General features: G+C 35.9%; 2 protein-coding genes and 2 pseudogenes across 4 annotated transcripts; 2 read left to right on the top strand and 2 right to left on the bottom strand.

Moving 5' to 3' along the window:
- Positions 1-544: 544 nt before the first annotated feature.
- LOC104788396 (COP9 signalosome complex subunit 1) lies at positions 545-4,308 on the bottom strand. Its single transcript, XM_087491822.1, has 7 exons — positions 3,794-4,308; positions 2,755-3,075; positions 2,544-2,660; positions 2,380-2,465; positions 1,807-2,041; positions 1,512-1,720; positions 545-730 (listed from the first exon to the last, which is right to left on the bottom strand). The coding sequence occupies exons 1-6, from the start codon at positions 4,184-4,186 to the stop codon at positions 1,544-1,546; spliced, it is 1,329 nt and encodes a 442-aa protein (XP_087347948.1). The 5' UTR covers positions 4,187-4,308; the 3' UTR covers positions 545-730; positions 1,512-1,543.
- A 620-nt stretch (positions 4,309-4,928) lies between these two features.
- On the bottom strand, positions 4,929-8,782 carry LOC104749151 (polygalacturonate 4-alpha-galacturonosyltransferase). Its single transcript, XM_010470732.2, has 11 exons — positions 8,340-8,782; positions 8,080-8,232; positions 7,741-7,766; positions 7,579-7,638; positions 7,379-7,504; positions 7,218-7,281; positions 7,090-7,136; positions 6,662-6,996; positions 6,186-6,543; positions 5,502-6,080; positions 4,929-5,415 (listed from the first exon to the last, which is right to left on the bottom strand). The coding sequence occupies exons 2-11, from the start codon at positions 8,228-8,230 to the stop codon at positions 5,140-5,142; spliced, it is 2,022 nt and encodes a 673-aa protein (XP_010469034.1). The 5' UTR covers positions 8,231-8,232; positions 8,340-8,782; the 3' UTR covers positions 4,929-5,139.
- Positions 8,783-13,855: 5,073 nt separating this feature from the next.
- Positions 13,856-16,272, top strand: LOC104749150 (cytochrome P450 78A9-like; annotated as a pseudogene). The gene is made up of 3 exons (XR_015584646.1): positions 13,856-14,830; positions 15,006-15,181; positions 15,558-16,272. The product of XR_015584646.1 is annotated as a cytochrome P450 78A9-like (transcript).
- A 1,957-nt stretch (positions 16,273-18,229) lies between these two features.
- On the top strand, positions 18,230-18,873 carry LOC104753209 (serine/arginine-rich splicing factor RS31 pseudogene; annotated as a pseudogene). The gene is made up of 2 exons (XR_015584027.1): positions 18,230-18,486; positions 18,573-18,873. The product of XR_015584027.1 is annotated as a serine/arginine-rich splicing factor RS31 pseudogene (transcript).

Here is an 18,873-nt window from a genome sequence, read left to right as displayed (position 1 = left end):
TAGTTGAGCGTGTTTTATTTGTTAATTCGTTTTCATATGCTTCTTTTTTAACATGTTTCTTCACGATGGATTTTGTTGTTGGTGCCGAACAGAAGTAGTTATTTAAATCATATATTATGGAGTTATTAGTGCAAGTCTGTTTCTATCGATCACAGTTTAGTAATAGTGTATGGCTTATTATTAGTCTTTAGGAACAACTAATTCAACTTTATTTATACCAAACACACTTGCAAATGTTCATTGACAAAAACTGTATGTTACGGTGTATATCATATAGTCTGCTTCAATCCATATAAAAAAACGTGTCACTTTTTGAACATATCATTATTGTAAATGACGAGATTCGATTTATGATTTACAACTACATATCAATTAAGTTCGTATTTATAATACTTTTAACCAAAACAACCTCAAAATAAATGGACTACTGGGGTGAATTAATTTAGAGTTGGCCCATCTTCCAAATTTGGCGGAATCTTAACTCTCATGGTTTGTGAGTTTTGAGTAAACATATGGAAGTTATTGCGATACTACCTAAGACTCATTTAAAAGCCAATATCATTCAATAGTTGATTAATAATGGACAGTCTCATCTTTAGCATAATACCTTTACTTTCTCAAAAATGCCATCGACTCTCTTAGAGAAACACAATAGGTTCTTACATAATAAAGTAATCTGCCCAATTTCTCGTTTTGCTCCGATCTTGAAAAAAGAACACCCTTGAAAATTCTGTGAGAGACAAAACATATAGAAAAGTATATATAAGTAACCTCAAACTATAAAGACAACGACTTCAAAGAATTTTATAGAGAAGAACTACTCATAATCATAATAATTAAATAAATAAAACTAGTACTGATAATATGAATATTATCCCTTTCAGTGATATTGAAGAAATTAATAATAAGAAACGTAGCTATCGAGTGATTAATACCAAAAGTTCTTTGACACAAGAAAATCAAAAGTTCACACTTAACCAACACATGATGCCTGTTGCCGACATCAAATCTTAGTTTTTTAATTTTCGAGATTGTACTTATATAAAATAAGACCTTACCGTTTTGATTATTATTTATATGTAGATAAGAAAAAGAAGTCATGAACTACATAGAGTGACATCTGTGCACAACCTAACATATAATACGTTGACAAAATGTAATGGATATTAGTTGGGAGATGAGATTTGCTCCCACCCACATGCATCACAAAGACGAGCATCTCATAAAAAGACGAGCATCTCATAAATTATATTGGCCCATGGAAACCAAGTGTGTACAGTGTACATATGTCTGTACTCGTTGACCATTTCACTTTCAATGAGATTCATGCGTTTATAGATTCACACTCAGGATTCCATTCAAAGTCCAAAGATAATTTAAAGAATCTTAAACTAAAAGTTGACAAACCATAGCAAGAACTAGAGACCAGGGAAGATTAGACAAACCTAACCAATAACTAAACCAAATCAAATTTTCACATGCATATTATGATCTTGGAATAGGCCATTTACCTCTCAGATTAGCCAAGCCGATGTCATCGGTTTCAGTGTTTTCTTGAAACTTTGGCATTATACTCATGTTTCAGGAGGTTGGCTCTTATCAGCATCCCCCTGACATCTCTATCGAATTCGTCTCCCATCTGAAGTACCTTTTGGAAAGTTGCATTCCTCTGATCCGCATGTCTTGCGTAGAGGATTTTGTTGTGTGAGTCAATCCGTGCCTGCGATGGAGAAAAGGTTTGCTCTATTGTAAGATTTTAAAATTACAGTGATACAATACAAAGTTCTTTCTGGAAACAGAACGGACCTGAATCTGGTTGTCTGTGATCAGGGCTTCTAGTTCCTTCTCTAGACCAGAGACACTTGTCTTGAATGCATCAGCCATCCTGCTCAAATCAACAGACACAAATGGCAGTGTGTACTGGATCAGTGCCTTCTTCCGTATCTGATCATACAGTGTGTCAACGTGGTCATGAAGATGGATGTCCAGCAGCAAATTCGCTTTCAGACTTGCTAGATATTCCAGACAGGAAGCATAGCGGCTGCAACAAGCAAACTTAAAGATTAGATTCAACGAGAATGCAGTTTAAAATGTTGGTTTCGGATGTCCTATAAAGAGGGAAACATGGTAAGCCTCAGTAAACTATACAGATTAAAATCCAACGTCACAAACAGCTAATCAGTGAGCGGTTAGAATATATAATGCATTCAAAGGACTTAATAGTCATGGGGAACACGGTTGGTTATATCTGATCTTAGTAGGGACATAGTTGGTTATATCTGATCTTAGTAGGGACATAGTTGGTTAAATTTGATCTTAGTGGGTATTCACTCTAAATAATCCCTGATTCAGGTGTCAGTCTTGTTAAAAAAAGGATACCTTGAATAGAAATCGTTGATAAGTTCCCTCACTTCAGGCACTAGCTCCAAGAAATTCCGGAAGTTGATATTGTCAATGACTTTTTGCTGCACATTAGACTACGTTATAGACCAAAACATTGGGAACAAACTGGCAGAGTAAAATAAAAGCTAAATAAGACATGCCTTCAATTCTGATCGATCAAAACTTGCCAGGGCACAGAGTCCACCATAGGTGGCAACATCTTGAGGAGCAATGACCTCGTTATAGGAATTTCCCAGTTCTGGATTAACATCTAAGAACTGCACAAGACAATATTCAAGTTCAAAGATTAAATTTCAGATATAATATGAATAGGATCCATAAACACAAGAGAAAATATGACAAACACCAGACCTTACGAGCAGCTAGCTTGTACTTCTTAAGCTCCAAATGAGCCAATCCAGATGCACATCGCAGTTTTGCAATTACAATAGGGTCAAGGGTTTCTGGATTCTGCTCTGCCTTGTTCACATAACTTGTAACATGAGTAAACTGACCCATCTCGATGCTGACAAGAATCGCATTCATACACATATGAATGATGTGCTTCGCCGTAGTGCAGTAGTCCCGTGTTCGGATATAGTTCTTGAAAGCATCTCCAAGCGAACCACACGCATAATAGAAATCTCCAAAGTCATTGTAACCCATTCTAATGCTCTCCTTGATTAGATTTGTCTGTATACACATATCAAGAAGATGAATCACCATTCAAGTAATTAAACAATCCAGCAAGCTATTAACCAGAAAAGAGCTATGTAGAATGAACAAGCTGAGCAACACACAAACAAAACCACATACTTCAATCTTTAAGCAATCAATTGATAAACAATACCATCGAAATCAGCATTACAGAGTTGTTATTATACAGATAAACCATGAGCTAATTCTTATGCTTTCCTTGACCAAATTTGTATGTATAGTATACTCATATGAAGAAGATGAATCAACAATTATGCAATTACTGAATCAAGCAAGTGATTGACGAGAAAAAGCTATGCACACGCCAAAGAACACATAAACAAAACCACCCACTTCATTCTTTAGGCAATTAATTGAGAACCTAAACAGAATCATCAAAATCAGCAGTAAAAGAGTCATCATTAATCATTATACAGATAACCACGAAAAGCTTTGTCTTTATACTCATACTAAGAAGATAAGTCAATACTTATGCAACTACAAAATCAAGTAAGCCAGTGAAACGAGCTATGTGCACAGTAATCAACAAAACAACACCACATACTTCATTCTCTAAGAAACTAATCGAGATTCGAGAAACAGTGTCATCGAAATCAAGCACTAGGCAGTCATCATTATACACGCAATAAGCAAGGAACGCAGATAAAAGGAATTAGGTCAAAAATCTCGTTTGGGAAAAGGAAAACCTAATTACCCGATACGAACTGAGCTCATTCTCCAGCTTTGTTTTCTTCTGTTCAGCACGACGCTCGACGGATTCACACCAAGCCGAATCCATCACATACTTGTCCCCAAGCTTGCCATTAATCTTACTGACGACTTCTCTGAACAACTGCGTATTCTCACCCTTTTTGATCTCATCGTAAGCCATCCTCAATGCTTCAAGCTGAATCGTGTGGTTTCCTCCGCAGTTGTTAGCGATGAAGAGAAGCCGAATGATCTTCGTGCGACCTTTGTAGAGCGTCGCGTAAGCCTCGATGTCAAGCGGTTCGCCACTTATGATAGTAGGTCTTCGATTAGACGTCTCTTCGCCTCCGTTAGTGCACATCTCCATCATCGGTCCACTCGCTTCGTCGTCTCGCTCCATTGATTCGTCGGGTTAGGGTTTTTTTGCTTTGGGATTTTTTTTGTCTTTGGACTTATACGGAGGGGGCGATATGTATAAGTAGTAGGCAATAAGCGTCGGTCCAATTTAAGCCCATCTTCTATTTATTATTCACTCAATTTGGGGTTTATATAATAAGATTCTAGTTTCTGTCATAAAAAGGATTTCTTTTTTCTTTGTAATTATATTGTTTAATATTTTCCACTAATGCTGTCTAATATATGATTAAATTATAATATTTCATATTTTCCATAAAATAGTTGCTTATAAAACAAGAGAACCACATAAATAAAAATAATTAAAATTATAAAAAGATATACAATACTTTGTTGACAACAGAATGAATATAATATAGTATGTAGATGTTCTTCATACATTGACTACAAGAAAATAATATGACCGTAATAATAATGAATTAAGATAACAACAAGAAATAATGAAAATAAAAGAAGAGAGATACGAATACTGGATACTCAAAAATCAGAAAATCTAGGATGTGAAGCCAATCAAATCTATTATTATTCTTAAATATTGACAGATCAACAAAATATGAACCATTTGTTGTTGTTAATAAGCTGGGATTTTTAGATGTTTAACTTTTTCAATAGATAAGACTTAAAAAAAAGAAAAGTAACTGATCCATGTTTGAACTTGCAGAAGTTATAAACAGTAAATTAGAGAGACAGAATGGTTTATTTTTTTCCACAGGACCTTGAACAAAATCTCCATAAACATATTATCATTAGAAAACTAAAACCTCAAAAATAACACAAAAGTGTTTTTAACCCGAAGGAAGAAGAAGATGAAGAAGAAAAGAATGACTAAACAAAGATATGAATAAACAATTAACAATGTGTGGAATAAAGAGGAATGAGATGGGAACAACATAATATTAGAAGTAATTACCTCAAATCCATCTAACAAAGATTTGATTTTTATTCATGAAGGTTGCATCGACGAAGATAAGGGTGATCAAACTTGATGTATTTAGTCCAATACGGTCGGTACTTGGACATTGCTAACTCCAACCATGGCTTCATGTTCCCGTTATAGTGAACCACCGCTGCATTCTCAATGTCTTTCCTGTCTATACTCGGGTTATATCCTAGTCCCAGCACGTGCCACGACTTGTTTAAAGGATGTGTTAATCCGTAGAATGTTATTAACCCTGGTGGTAGTGTCCCTAGCTTCCATAGTGTCCTGTTCTCATTCTAAACAACAATAAACCATAATGAGCAGACCACAATAAACTATCATGAGATATATATTAGTTGCACAGAGTTAAAGAGTAACTTACCATGTTTTGCCACTTATGGTATATACCAGTGATGTCTCTCTTCTTCCATTCCTTTAGGTCGAACATGTTCATTCCATAAGCCCATCCACAAGCATTTGGATTGAAGTTCCTCGCAATGTGAGGATTCGAAAAGTTGAGATACTTGTCGAATCTGTGGAAACTTTCCCCACAGGTTTCAACTGCACCATTGACTTTGCCGTTCAGGTTAACTTCCCAGAGTGGAGTCAAATCTTTCTGAACAATGATGTCGTCGTCCAGGAAGAGGATTTTGTTCAGCTTGGGATAAACCTCAGGGAGGTAGAATCTCAAGTGATTCAACATGGATAGATACTTTGGGTTTCTGTATTTCAGATTCGAAGAGCCTGAAGTCGGATGGTCTGCTTTAAAATAGTATTCTCTCATTGCTGCAGATTCAAGCTGACGAAGGACAGGGCAGTAAGATGAATTAAGCCACTTAAACTCATCAACGTTTTCCACATGTATGGTTGCCTTTCCGGGTGGGTTTAGGAGGAACCACATGTTCATTGCTCCGAAATTGAGTTTATCAGTGACAAGATGAAAGACATGCTTAGAAGGATCCTGCGCAAACAGAGAATAAAAACATTTTAAATTTCAGCTCTGCCATTCATATCTAAAATTAAACATACAGATACGAAGGACGAATTAAGTGATAAGAGCTAATACCTTGGCATTCATGATGGTTGAGTTAACAACCACTGATGCAGCTAATACATTGTCCGAAAAGAGGGCATAATGATTAAGATTAGGGTTCTCTAGGTTTTCACTCCGAGGGAATTTTCTTTTCTCCGGAGACAGAAGATAGTAATCAATGGTCAAGCGCATCGATAGACAATGTATAGGATTTGGAATTGTTTTTGCTGCTAACTGAGCCAAAAAAGTACTCTGCTTCTTTAAGCTCCTGACTTGTTCGTCGGCAGTCTGAAGCATTGCTCTCAGCTTTCCAGTAACCAACTTGCAGTCATATAACTGCATCTTAGCTTTAGCCAAGACTTGACCCATGGCTCTGAGTTTCTCATGTGCACTTTATGAAAAAATAAATTATAGAGAATGTTACTTTAAGATGTACACGAGCAGAAAAAAGAAGGCAAGTAGTAGAAAGCATCTCTGGGTGAATAACAGAAACAAATGGAGCAATTTACCTCCGAGGAAGATCAGCATCAGATGTTGATTCCGCCAAAACCCGTTGGCTGTCCTTAAGTCGGGCCTGGAGTTCTTGTAACAAATCGTTCTTGTTTTTCAATTTTGCAAGACCACTATAGACTCTAGCCATTATTACTTGATCCCGCATCAAGCGTATATTTGAATCGGAGTTGTCGTTCTCATTTTCTCTTCTCCAAATACTGTATTTTCCAAGGACTGCAGAATCAACAGACTTAGAACGTTCAATGGCTGCATTTTCGAGTTTCAAAATCGTGTCATCATTGTGCTGAACCAATTCATTTGCTCGCATCTCACGCCTTCTCTCTCTTAGTTGCTGAAATTTCAAGATGGAAAAAATAGAATGTTGGTAATGAACACTCAAAACAGAGAAGTCTCCAAAAAATATTAGATGCATCAAAATAGTTACCCTTCTGTGAATCTTCGCAGGTGTCTCAACTTTCTGATGGCTACCATCTGCATCAGCGTTATATAGAAGAATCAGAGATAGAAAACGTCAAAATAAATCAGAATGCCACTTACATAAAAAGCCCCTACCTTTAGAAGTCTTGTCACGTTTTTCATTCAGGATATTAGATTTGACATCTGCAGTTGTTTGATTCTGCTTCAAGTAGATCAAAAGATATAACTATGAGCAAACAAAATATTGAGGATCGACACAAAGAAACAAGTGAATCAGGTCATTAACTAAATCACACCTCAGAATGTCTAAAAGAAATGTCTGCTCCAACTTCCCGCCATGATGCAGACAAATTGTTTTTCTTGAAAGAATCAAGGCTAAGAGGACCCAAATCAGCTGTGCTAGTTGCGATAACATCTAGTACCTGGACATAAAATTTTAGTAAGAAACGATCCCAATCACATAAAACCCACCAGCGAGATTAAAGATTACACTTGCCTCTTTCGAGAAAAGAGATCTAACAGATTGCATTGCTAAACGTTCTCTCCAGTCAAGATTCTGCCCCAAGAAAGAAAAAAACACAGCCTAATTAAACAACATCCTTAGAATTATGAGAAACCAAACATAGAAAGCAGAAAATTAAATAGAGTATCAGCCCACCTGCTTCACAGAAGCATTTGAATAATCTGCAGTAATGAAAAGTAAGCTCCATCAGAAATTATATATATCACAAAATTGAAAAGACACTAATTGTTAGAGACAAGGACCAACTTTTTCAGTCTAGAAAATAGCACTCTTACGAAGAACATCAGTGTCAAATCAAAGCAAAATAGTTAAACGGCAATGTAACTTAAATATCGAGATAATTAAAGGCTTCACAAAAGAAGAGTAGTTGTATTAGATTATTCTAAAGCTATCAATCCTTAATCCCTAATAGCAATCTCTAAATCTCTACATGAATCTGCAAACGTATAAAGAAAAAAAAAAAAAGAGGCATACCATTAGAGGAATCGATGTATACACCTCGGCCAACAAAGAAGACAAGTGGTGCGAAAACACAGAAAAAGATGAGGAGCACAAGGATAGATCGAGATCCACCACTACTTCCTCTAATCCGGTTAACTCCTGATAGCCCTCGCTTCAGCGCCATCCCTACCAAAATTCGAAAAGAAAACCCTAAATCAAGCAACGAACCATGGAAGCAACCGGTAATAATGGAGGAGATAGATAGAGAGAGAGAGATAAAAACAAACACGTACTCGGAATCTAATAAGAGAGAGATCAAGTTCGATTTGAGAAGAAGAAAAAAAATCCAGCGTTCACGTGAAGGCCTCACAGGTAACGAACAGACTAAAACGCCATTACTCCCGGCGAGATCTAAGCACACAACAGCGACGAGAACTCGGAATTGAAGCTACGAGGAGGAAGAAGAGAGTATGAAGAAGATGATTGATAATGATTTGCAACAATAGAAAGCGTTGTTGATTCACCGACAATGAACCAATCGCTATCAACGCCAGGAAAATTGTTTGCGGAAGAACCTCAAGCCTACTTGACGACACAGATCTCTATTTTATGGGATCGATTACAATTTACGAATCTCCTATCCGGTTTACTCCGATTCATCTTAAACCGTCTATTATACCGAAACTAACATCTAATTGATACTTTATAATAAAACACAAGTACACAAATAAACTATATAATTTTAATAAGTTCGTTATAAATAAGATATAGATTAATTGGTTACAAGTTAAATAGTGGATGAAACTTTAATTTATTTCAGAAAATATTAATGAGAATATTCTAAAGAATCATTTGACATAATCTAACTTATCATATTAATTTTCTTTATAAAATTATTAATCTATATTAAAATCTTTTGATATCTAATTTAACATATTAATTTGTTAATTATCATTATACTTCACCTCTCATTTTTATCTATGAGTCGATTTTGTGAAACAAATAAATTATGATATTATTTATTTCCGGTTATACCATAAGTTGAATTTTTAAAAACAAATATAAATTGTTTAATCTATAAAATATTCAAGCTTTAGTAATATTATTCTTTAAAAGTAAGATCTATTGAATTAAAAAATTTACTGAGTAAATAGTCAAAATTTGAATATTTTAATTCAATTTCATATTTTTTGTTGAATTTTATAATTTTACATAATATAATAAACTTTAAATAATTTATTTTGAAATAATTTTAAAATATGAAACTTGATATAAAAGGTAGAAACTATAAACACTCTAAAATGATTTGTTATAACAATGTCAATAATATGTCACTATAATATGAAAGAATTTCAAGAAACCAAGTATATTAAAACAAAAAGTATAACAATATATTAAATTACTCATAATATAATAACTCGCTTTTAAAAACCAAATTTACAAAATTATGTATTATAATTACATTCAAGTCATGATGTAGAATATACATTGTTGAAGTATCTTCACATACATAAACTAATACAATATATTAAAATTTTATTTTAAAATAGAAATATATCAAATTTTGTATAAAACAAAACTTAACCACTGTTATAGCACGAATATTTATCTAAAATCATTAAGAATATAAAACTTACAAAATATGTGTCTTTTTTCAAACCATCATATTTAGCATATGATTTTATTACATAATATTTTATCTAAAAAACTTTTAAAAACAATCACATAAATTATATTTTATATAAAAATTATAATATAAATAAAATAAATTTCAATCCATTTGTATGTTCAGTCTTAATCTAGTAATGATATATTATTGATTGCTTCCAAGAATCGACTTCGACCCAACCATTAATAATTTAATGGGCTTTTGGTACATTTTCTTAAGGCATGTAGGTGTGTGACGTTGATTTTTATTTTATTTATTTTTCATGAAGAAGATCGTATGATGGACCAAAAAATAGGAAATAACTTTACATGAATTTTTTTTTCTTTTTTCTCATAAGAGATATTTATTAACTTTACCTTCAAACGAAAAAAGAGAAACGACATGTTATAAAGCCGGGGGAGACATTTAACTCCCCGGAATTTTACCAGCGGAAACAAACTTTCCCTAGTTTTAAGACTGAACACAAAAGTATAACAACAAAGCCGGCAAGGTTCAAATTGACACCTTCCGGATACTAAGGCGACAAGGGTTGAAACCCCTTCGGACATAAGCCGGCAAGTTTTAAGAAAACTTCCGGATTCAAAGGATTGATTAACGGAAACAACCATCCGAAAATCAAGATAGAAGATCAAATCTACAACAAAGCTACAAAGATTATCACCTTGCCTCTTACTTATTCAATTTTCCAGTTAATTTCTGTAACCTGAAGCTTGATTCTGCATCTTCGATAAGCGGACACCATCATAGCTAAACTTCTGGTCACATAGTCCTCTCTTGATTATGTGGAGACTTCGATAGTGAGATATCTTGGGCTACCAACGATTGGCAAGACGGAGCTTCAAAAGAAGACATTAAAACCGTCGAAAGCTGCCTGGGCCGGTGATGTTAATAATTCAATTGACTGGATCCGGTATGAAGGAGCCAAGAACCATCAGATTTCACCCAGATCTGAAGAATGGTTCGAGTGGAGGAAGCTTAGAAAAAGTCGCATTAACCATAGCCCCACCCACAAAAACAATTATGGATGGCCATGGGATGATTGGTTGAAGGCCATGAGAAACACCGGAAAACGTCGGAAGATGAGACATGCAGTACTATGTAGTCTAACATGAAACGGATTAGATCTGAAGGCTATGGGAGCCACGACGAGCCGATGATTATGTGAACCCACCATTATTGGACGAAAGCTGATCATCACCGTAAAAAAAACCAGCGATATCAGACGGAAGCCCGACTAAACGGGACGACGAAATCGATTTTGCTTTCTCTCTCTAAATGAATCTCTCTAACGGTCACTTTAGAAATTTACCAAATAAAAATAAACGAATTTTGCAAAATTAGAAAGAGGAAATTTCATAAAAGAAAAAAAGGAAATTTACAAGCTGGATAAAATAGTCAAAGTTGTTTGACTACCGACTTTGTAGTTTTAATCTTGATCGTTAAAAATTGCATGATCCGATCTTGACCGTCAATAGCTTTCACCTCATCTATAAAATAATACTCTGTCAGTCACAATTTCCTTATTATATTATTTTCCTCGCTCTTCTCTGCATCAGAGTCTCTTCGTTCGTTGCGTTGGTGGTGACAATGATTATTGTGATTTTCACTTGCTTTTTTTCTAGGATTCTGTTTTAACTTTTTGTTCTCTTCTTTTTCAGGTTTTGGATGATGGTTTTAAAAATTTCAAAGATTTTTTATTTGGTAATAAAATGTAATATAATTTTAGTTAAAGCAATAAAATAATGATAAAATGAAATATTAATAATAATTATTTTTGTCCAAATAAAATTAAAACTAAAACTAATTCCATATCATTTATATATTAATAATTAATATAAATGAATAAGGGTAAGATTGGAATAATTTTTTTTGTTGAGATATCGTAGATATAAAAACGACAACATTTATTTTTTTGGATATTAAATTGCACGTTTTTATTAATATAAATATTATTTTTTCTACTTAATAAATCGGGAATTTAAACTTCCAAATAAAAAATAGATGAGATATAATAAAAACCTATTTTTTGTCCATGATCATTGAGGTTGTGTAGAGCAAATCTTTTTAACCAACCAAGAGCCTAAATCTACATTAACTTTTTTTTTACGTTTCTGTGTACAATACTTGTGTAAAAAAAGTTCAACGAAATATTTAATTAACATCATATTTTCAATGATATAATGGGCATAATGGGCTGTGAGCAGATAAATGGATCCATAGTGAGTTAAGGTTTAAGAGTAGTAATATCCATTTTATATGTATTTTGAGTTTGAAAAAAAAAATGTATATATGTAAATGTGATTAAAAAAAACTTATGCTATCTATAATGCAGTAGAAGTCAAAAAAAAAATGTGAAATAACGTTGTTGATTTCCATTAGTCATTTCTTTATTTAGTTTTAGAAAACAGTACAAGGCCAAAGCCGAGGAAATTGATATGAACAAGGCCAAATCGCGGAGATTGATATGAACAAGGCCAAAGCCGAGGAAACTATCCAAGCGATCGACGTCCTCGAACTGAATGAAAACGACCTCGTCATGTCCCCTGATCAGCTGGGCTACGGACTTCTTCACCCCGGAACGATGGCTCCGGACTCCGTCTATCATCCGTATGGCTCCAATGTCGAGAGCTTCCAAGCCGATTTGACCGGTGCTTTGGACGCTAATCTTTAATTTTTTGTTTTTGCCCCAAACTTTATTATGTGTGGGTTTGAATACCCTTGTAAAACATTGCCGACTTGTTCGGCCCACTCTCCCTTTTAAAGCTTTTTCTTCTTTTTTTGTGCCGGAATTTTTCCTTTTGCGAAAAAGGAAAACTCAACGAATTCTCGAAATTTGCACTTTTGCCATTTTGCACAGACTATGGAAATTTCACCCCCAGTGTGCATATAAATGATCCAGCGCGGTCTCCGAACTAAACAATTCTTGAAAAACTTTAAACCAGAGCGATGTCGAACTCTATTAGCAGCGTGGAATCCCCTCTTATCGGGAATGGTGTCCCGACGTTCTCGAATGCCGAAGCTATCGAAAGGGGAATGGCCTACTACCCGAACATCTGAGCTCTTTGGATGCTGATGTTCCGCGTCAAACCAGAAGAGAGACGTGACCTGGAAGAATTTCTTCATCAGGTGGAAGACCGTCACACGGAGTACCGCGATCGACTTGCTGTTCAAGCTTGAGATGCTCGAATCCCACCCAAAAGATTGGATCGAGAATGGATTCGAGAGGATAGCGGCCCTGCCGCCATGCCTGGTTGCGTATTGCAACAAGTGCCGAAAGGAAGCAGATCGGAAGGCGACACACATGGATCCTACCCTGATTGGTGACTTCATTCCAGAAAACGTCAAGCCGTTTTATATTAACAGGCGTGCTAGTCATGCCGAGTTTGCTGAAGCTGATACCTTCTTTGCTGAAGATTTATATTCATAAATCTTGATCAGGAGCAGTTAAATGTTGATTTAGTTACATTCAACTTGAACATTGTATATATATATACATATATGTATTCTCTGTATATTATTATAACGTTATATGGTAATTAGTATCTTCTTACAATCCTGTGAACAGTTCACTTCTATGATACAAAATGGATTATGGAGCAGTCTCACAAAGGAATTTATATAGTGACATAATATTATTTTTTCTTTTTTTTGGGCCAACAATTACGAGAGCTCTTCTTCGATTACGACGTCGTCCGAAGGATTATACAAAGCGTAAGTGTCACGCGCCCTAACTTTAACCTGCCATTTTACACATCCCTAGCGCATGGCATTGGCGGCGCTAGTAGCCGTTATATCTCATTTGCCAACGGCGCAATTCAACAACGGTTATGATTTGTCTTCTACATTTACACTTTTATTGTTTCTTTTTGGTGACATATTTAATAGATAATTAACATCATCAAAAGTAAAAATAACTACACTTCATATAACGAAAGAAAAGGTTTTATAATGCATAAAAACGTTACGATCATGGAAGATATTATTCTTAAATGTTCAACATGCTTACTGTTGGTAAATGAATAAATATATAGTACTGCAACCGTGCAACATACAGATTATATTATTGTTGTTCTTATAAAAAAATCATCAAGTATCAAAAAAAGACACTCTCTCTCTCTCTCTCTCTCTCTCTCTCTCTCTTTATCCTCTGTTTCCATGGCCACTGAGCTACTTTTGGCCCTCTTGTCCAAATGTAGCCTCCTTACTCAAACCAATCTCGCTCTCTCTCTTATCGTAGCCTCCCTTGCTTGTCACGCCGTCTCTCTCTTCTACTGGTCTCATCCCGGAGGACCCGCATGGGGAAAATACTTCTCCCACCGCCGCCACCAAACCACCGTGATCCCTGGACCAAGAGGCTTACCTTTTATCGGAAGCATGTCTCTCATGTCAAACACTCTTGCTCACCGTTGCATAGCCGCGACCGCAGAGAAGTTCGGAGCCAAACGGTTAATGGCGTTTAGCTTGGGAGAAACTCGCATGATCGTCACTTGCAACCCTGATGTAGCTAAAGAGATTCTCAACAGTTCTGTTTTTGCTGACCGTCCGGTTAAAGAATCAGCTTATTCCCTCATGTTTAACCGAGCTATCGGTTTCGCACCTTACGGCGTTTACTGGCGAACCTTGAGAAAGATCGCGTCTAACCATCTTTTCAGCCCGAGACAGATCAAACGCTCCGAAACGCAAAGAAGCGTGATCGCGAATCAGATCACGAGGTGTCTCGCGAAACAGAGTAGCACCGAAGGTCTCTGTTTTGCACGTGACTTGATCAAAACGGCATCGCTTAACAACATGATGTGCTCTGTTTTCGGGAAAGAATACGAGCTTGAGCACGAGCATGAAGAAGTCAGGGAGCTTAGTGAATTGGTTGACGAAGGTTATGATCTTCTCGGAAAACTCAACTGGACCGATCATCTCCCGTGGCTCTCAGAACTTGATCCTCAACGTATCCGGTCTAGATGCTCAACTCTCGTACCGAAAGTAAACCGATTCGTGAACCGGATTATCTCTTACCACCGTGCTCAGGCTCGTGACTTGCCGAGTGACTTCGTTGACGTATTGCTCTCTCTCGATGGTCCGGATAAGTTATCCGACCCGGACATGATCGCTGTTCTTTGGGTAAGTACACGTGGCTTTTGTTATTTTTTACTAAACAGAGAGAGAGAAAAAAATAAACACAAGAAAACATTTTTATTTAGGTTTCGGATAATTTAATATGCCATTTTAAGTAATACTGTACGATGGATGGAACTAAAGTATTTGCAATTTGTGGTTTTTTTTTTTTTTTAAATAGGAGATGATCTTCAGAGGAACTGGCACGGTGGCTGTTCTGATCGAGTGGATTCTTGCTAGGATGGTCCTTCATCCAGATCGTGGGGAGATCAAGAGCTGTCGAAGAGTCTGACGTGGCGTCTTTGGTGTATCTAACGGCTGTGGTGAAAGAAGTCTTGAGGCTTCACCCGCCAGGTCCATTACTCTCAGAGCAAAGCCATCGGTGACCATCACCACAATGTCTTAACTATAAATTATTAGAAAATTAATACTATTTTAATCTACAGATCTTCGTTACTTTGTATTAATTTTGTTCCTCTCATTGGTGATCTTTAAATGGGTATCTCGACATGAGAGAGAGTTTTGTGTTGAAGGAGAAGAAAAATCTGCTCTTTTTGCAAAAAGAAAAAAGATTTTATCACTCACCAATTGGATTGTGACACGTAAAGGGTCTGAAGAGATCTAAAATAATCTCTGCCCAGACACGAGTCACAACTGTGCATCAAACAAATATTTACTTTGATTGACTTTTATTATTTTTTAATTAAAGACATCTCCTAAGTATGACCAATGGCTTTGCTCTCATGGTCTCGTTTAGCAATCACAGATACGACCATCGACGGTCACCGTGTTCCGGCGGGGACCACCGCGATGGTGAACATGTGGGCTATAGCACACGATCCACAGGTGTGGGAGAGTCCCTTGGAGTTTAAACCCGAGAGGTTTGTAGCCAAGGAAGGCGAGGTTGGGTTCTCGGTTCTTGGGTCAGATTTGAGGCTTGCACCGTTCGGGTCGGGTCGTCGGATCTGTCCAGGGAAGAATCTTGGTTTGGCCACCGTGACGTTTTGGACTGCGACGCTTTTGCACGAGTTTGAATGGCGACCACCGTCCGATGAGAAGACCGTTGACTTGTCCGAGAAACTGAGGCTCTCGTGTGAGATGGCTAATCCTCTTGCTGCTAAATTACGCCCCAGGCGCAGTTTTAGCGTGTGATCCTTCAAGATTTATACACAGATACACTGGTTACTAAAGTGAAGAAATTAGTGTGAGGCAAAAAAAAAGAAAAAAGAACAAACAAGGTGAAGCATACAAATAAAATAAAAATAAAAGATACAAATAAAATAAAAGGTAAAACATATCAAAAAGAAAAGAAAAGAATGGTTATGAAGTTTTATATTAAACTAACATCTTGATACGTATTACTTAAAAAAAAAATATATATATATTGATACGCGAAGTGTTTGGTGGTGTGAGGAGTGATATGTTGTAAATATGATTAAAGCATTATTGTTACAAAGAAAAGTTAATATTATTGCTTAATAATACTACTTGGTTATTATATTTTCTTCTCGTTTTTCCTTTTGCATTGTGGTTTTATATCATGAAACTTCATTTCCTCGTTTCGATAATATTATCTTATGAAAACTTAAATGGTACTGTGGACTATATTATTAACTCCGAAATTGTGGGAAACGATCTTTGTTTGAACACGAACTCATCCTTTCATCCGGCCTGATCATAATACCAAAAATACGTACTCGTAATTATAATGTACCTATATTAACAAGAAAAATAACAGTGATATTACACTATACCAATTCACCATAACAAAAGTAAATTCTTACATACAAAAAATATATACGGGAAATTCAAATCCCATGTAACCTTAAATATTCAAAATATCGACCGACAATGTTAACAAAAATAAATGTTTGCTAAGAATTTTGCCGAATAAATCGAAGGAGCTGTTTTCACATTTTTTTGCCCCAGCCAAAATTTATAAAAGATTCGTCTTTATAAAAGTTGCAGATTTGAAATACCCTGTCCCTTATTTGTCTTTGTTTATATCTTTCTTTTTATGCGTAACGACCAATCAAAATTCTATTTTTCTCGTCACTTTACAAAAACTATATAACGTGTGTATATATTTACCTACAAAAGTACTCTATATATATGATTTGTTTCCTTTTTATTCATTAATAGAGTGGTCAGAATTAACTTAAGTGCAAAAGCTTGGTTGTAGGTATCATATGTACTCACCATCACCAACCAAAATTTTACGATGATTTTAGTGGTCAAAACAAATTTAGGGGAGATTTCTATTTATATATCTTGCGTCACCAACTGATGGTTTAATGTCTAAACATTTTTGAAATTGTTCTCACTCGATAAAATTTTGTAATGCAACGTGAATCTTAGCTGATCACATGATTTAGTTAGCGTTGTTCTATGTTCCGATGACTTGTGGGTGGAGCGTTTGAAGGTGTATGAGATATATATTGAGATTCTCTCTTTTCTTCGATTCACCAAAGATAAGGATCCTATAGTACGCACCTACGTGTATGATTCGTTCTTGATGATAATCATCCTTTGTCTTGTCACGTCGTACGTCGATCTATCAAATCATCATCCCGATACTTTGCTATTAGATAAATTTATACTCATTCGTTATAGTACGATAACACTAATCTCCATTCCAGTAGTGGTATTTCAGTTTACTATCTTTACGTGGAAATCTACACTAATGTTACACAGTGCTTAAAGGTACACCTTGTCTTTTCTTCCGTACAATGTAAGTCAACATACATATATGCTTCTATACATGTATATAACTTATTATAACATAGCATCCATGCGAAGGAAGAAAACCATTTATTAATACATCTATGCTCCCTCCTGATCGATTATGTATATTAATTATAAATGCGCTTTTAGCACATCTTAATTATTGACAGAATACATGTGCATACATATACATATATAGATAGGTGTATACATACATGCACGATGATCGGAAGCTATAACCATATGGCCTTATAGCGTCTTTAAGCATCTACTTGAGCGACCCGTCGACGTGTAACGAGATGACGTCTTTGGCTGATCCGATGTACCTTCCTTCTTTTCTTTCTGTATTGGCTTTCCTGATTTGAAAATATAAAACCGAAATGTTGAGAAGTTTTGGAGTGAATACAGTTGATGCCAAACTTAATAAGCAAAACAGGAATTTTGGATTTCACAAATTCGACCATGACAACTCCCAATCTCATTATTTTCGTTTAAAATGACATCTATCTAATTATAACCAGATTAAAAGCAAAATCAGTAGAAGTCATTTTAAACGAAAATAATGAAAATAATATTTTCAACATGAACCAAATGACTAGATTCCTTGTACATTAAAATCATTACAAAAACTCTGAAACAGTACCATGTGAAAGGAAGACTGAACCATAATATCCCACCATTTATTGGTCTTCCGGTTTTCAGGGTGAACGTACCAGGGCTCGTGGTGATAGCAAGGCTGCTTTATATCAGAAGCCTAGGGCTACGAATACACTGTTTGTCATTAACTTTGACCCCATAAGAACAAAAGAGCACGACATTGAAAAGCACTTTGAGCCCTATGGTAAGGTCATTAATGTGCGTATCAGACGCAACTTCTCATTTGTTCAGTTTGAAACACAAGAAGATGCCACAAAAGCCCTTGAAGCTACTGATAAAAGGTAAAAGCAACACTTTCTCTTGTTACTTCTTTTCTGCCAAAACATCCAATATGTTTGCCTCACCAAAACCCCTTTTTTTTCCTCAGCGAAATATTGGATAGAGTTGTCACTGTAGAGTATGCGAAGGGTGATGATGAAAGAGATGATCGATATGGCGGTGGTCGTAGCCCGAGAAGATCTCGTAGTCCTGTGTACCATAGGCGTCCAAGCCCTGACTATGGTACTGGTAGGCGTCCAAGTCCAGATTATGGTCGTCCTAGAAACCCAGAGTACGACAGATACAAAGGTCCAGCAGCTTATGAAAGACGCAGGAGTTCAGATTATGGACGTAGGAGTTCTGATTATGGTAGACAAAGGAGTCCTGGTTATGGCCGTTACGGAAGGTAA

This window comes from Camelina sativa, chromosome 16 (genome assembly GCF_030686135.1).
Source record: "Camelina sativa cultivar CO46 ecotype springtype chromosome 16, ASM3068613v1".
NCBI lineage: Eukaryota > Viridiplantae > Streptophyta > Magnoliopsida > Brassicales > Brassicaceae > Camelina > Camelina sativa.
Note: the sequence above shows the minus strand (reverse complement) of the source record. Positions and strands in the feature narration are given on the sequence as shown.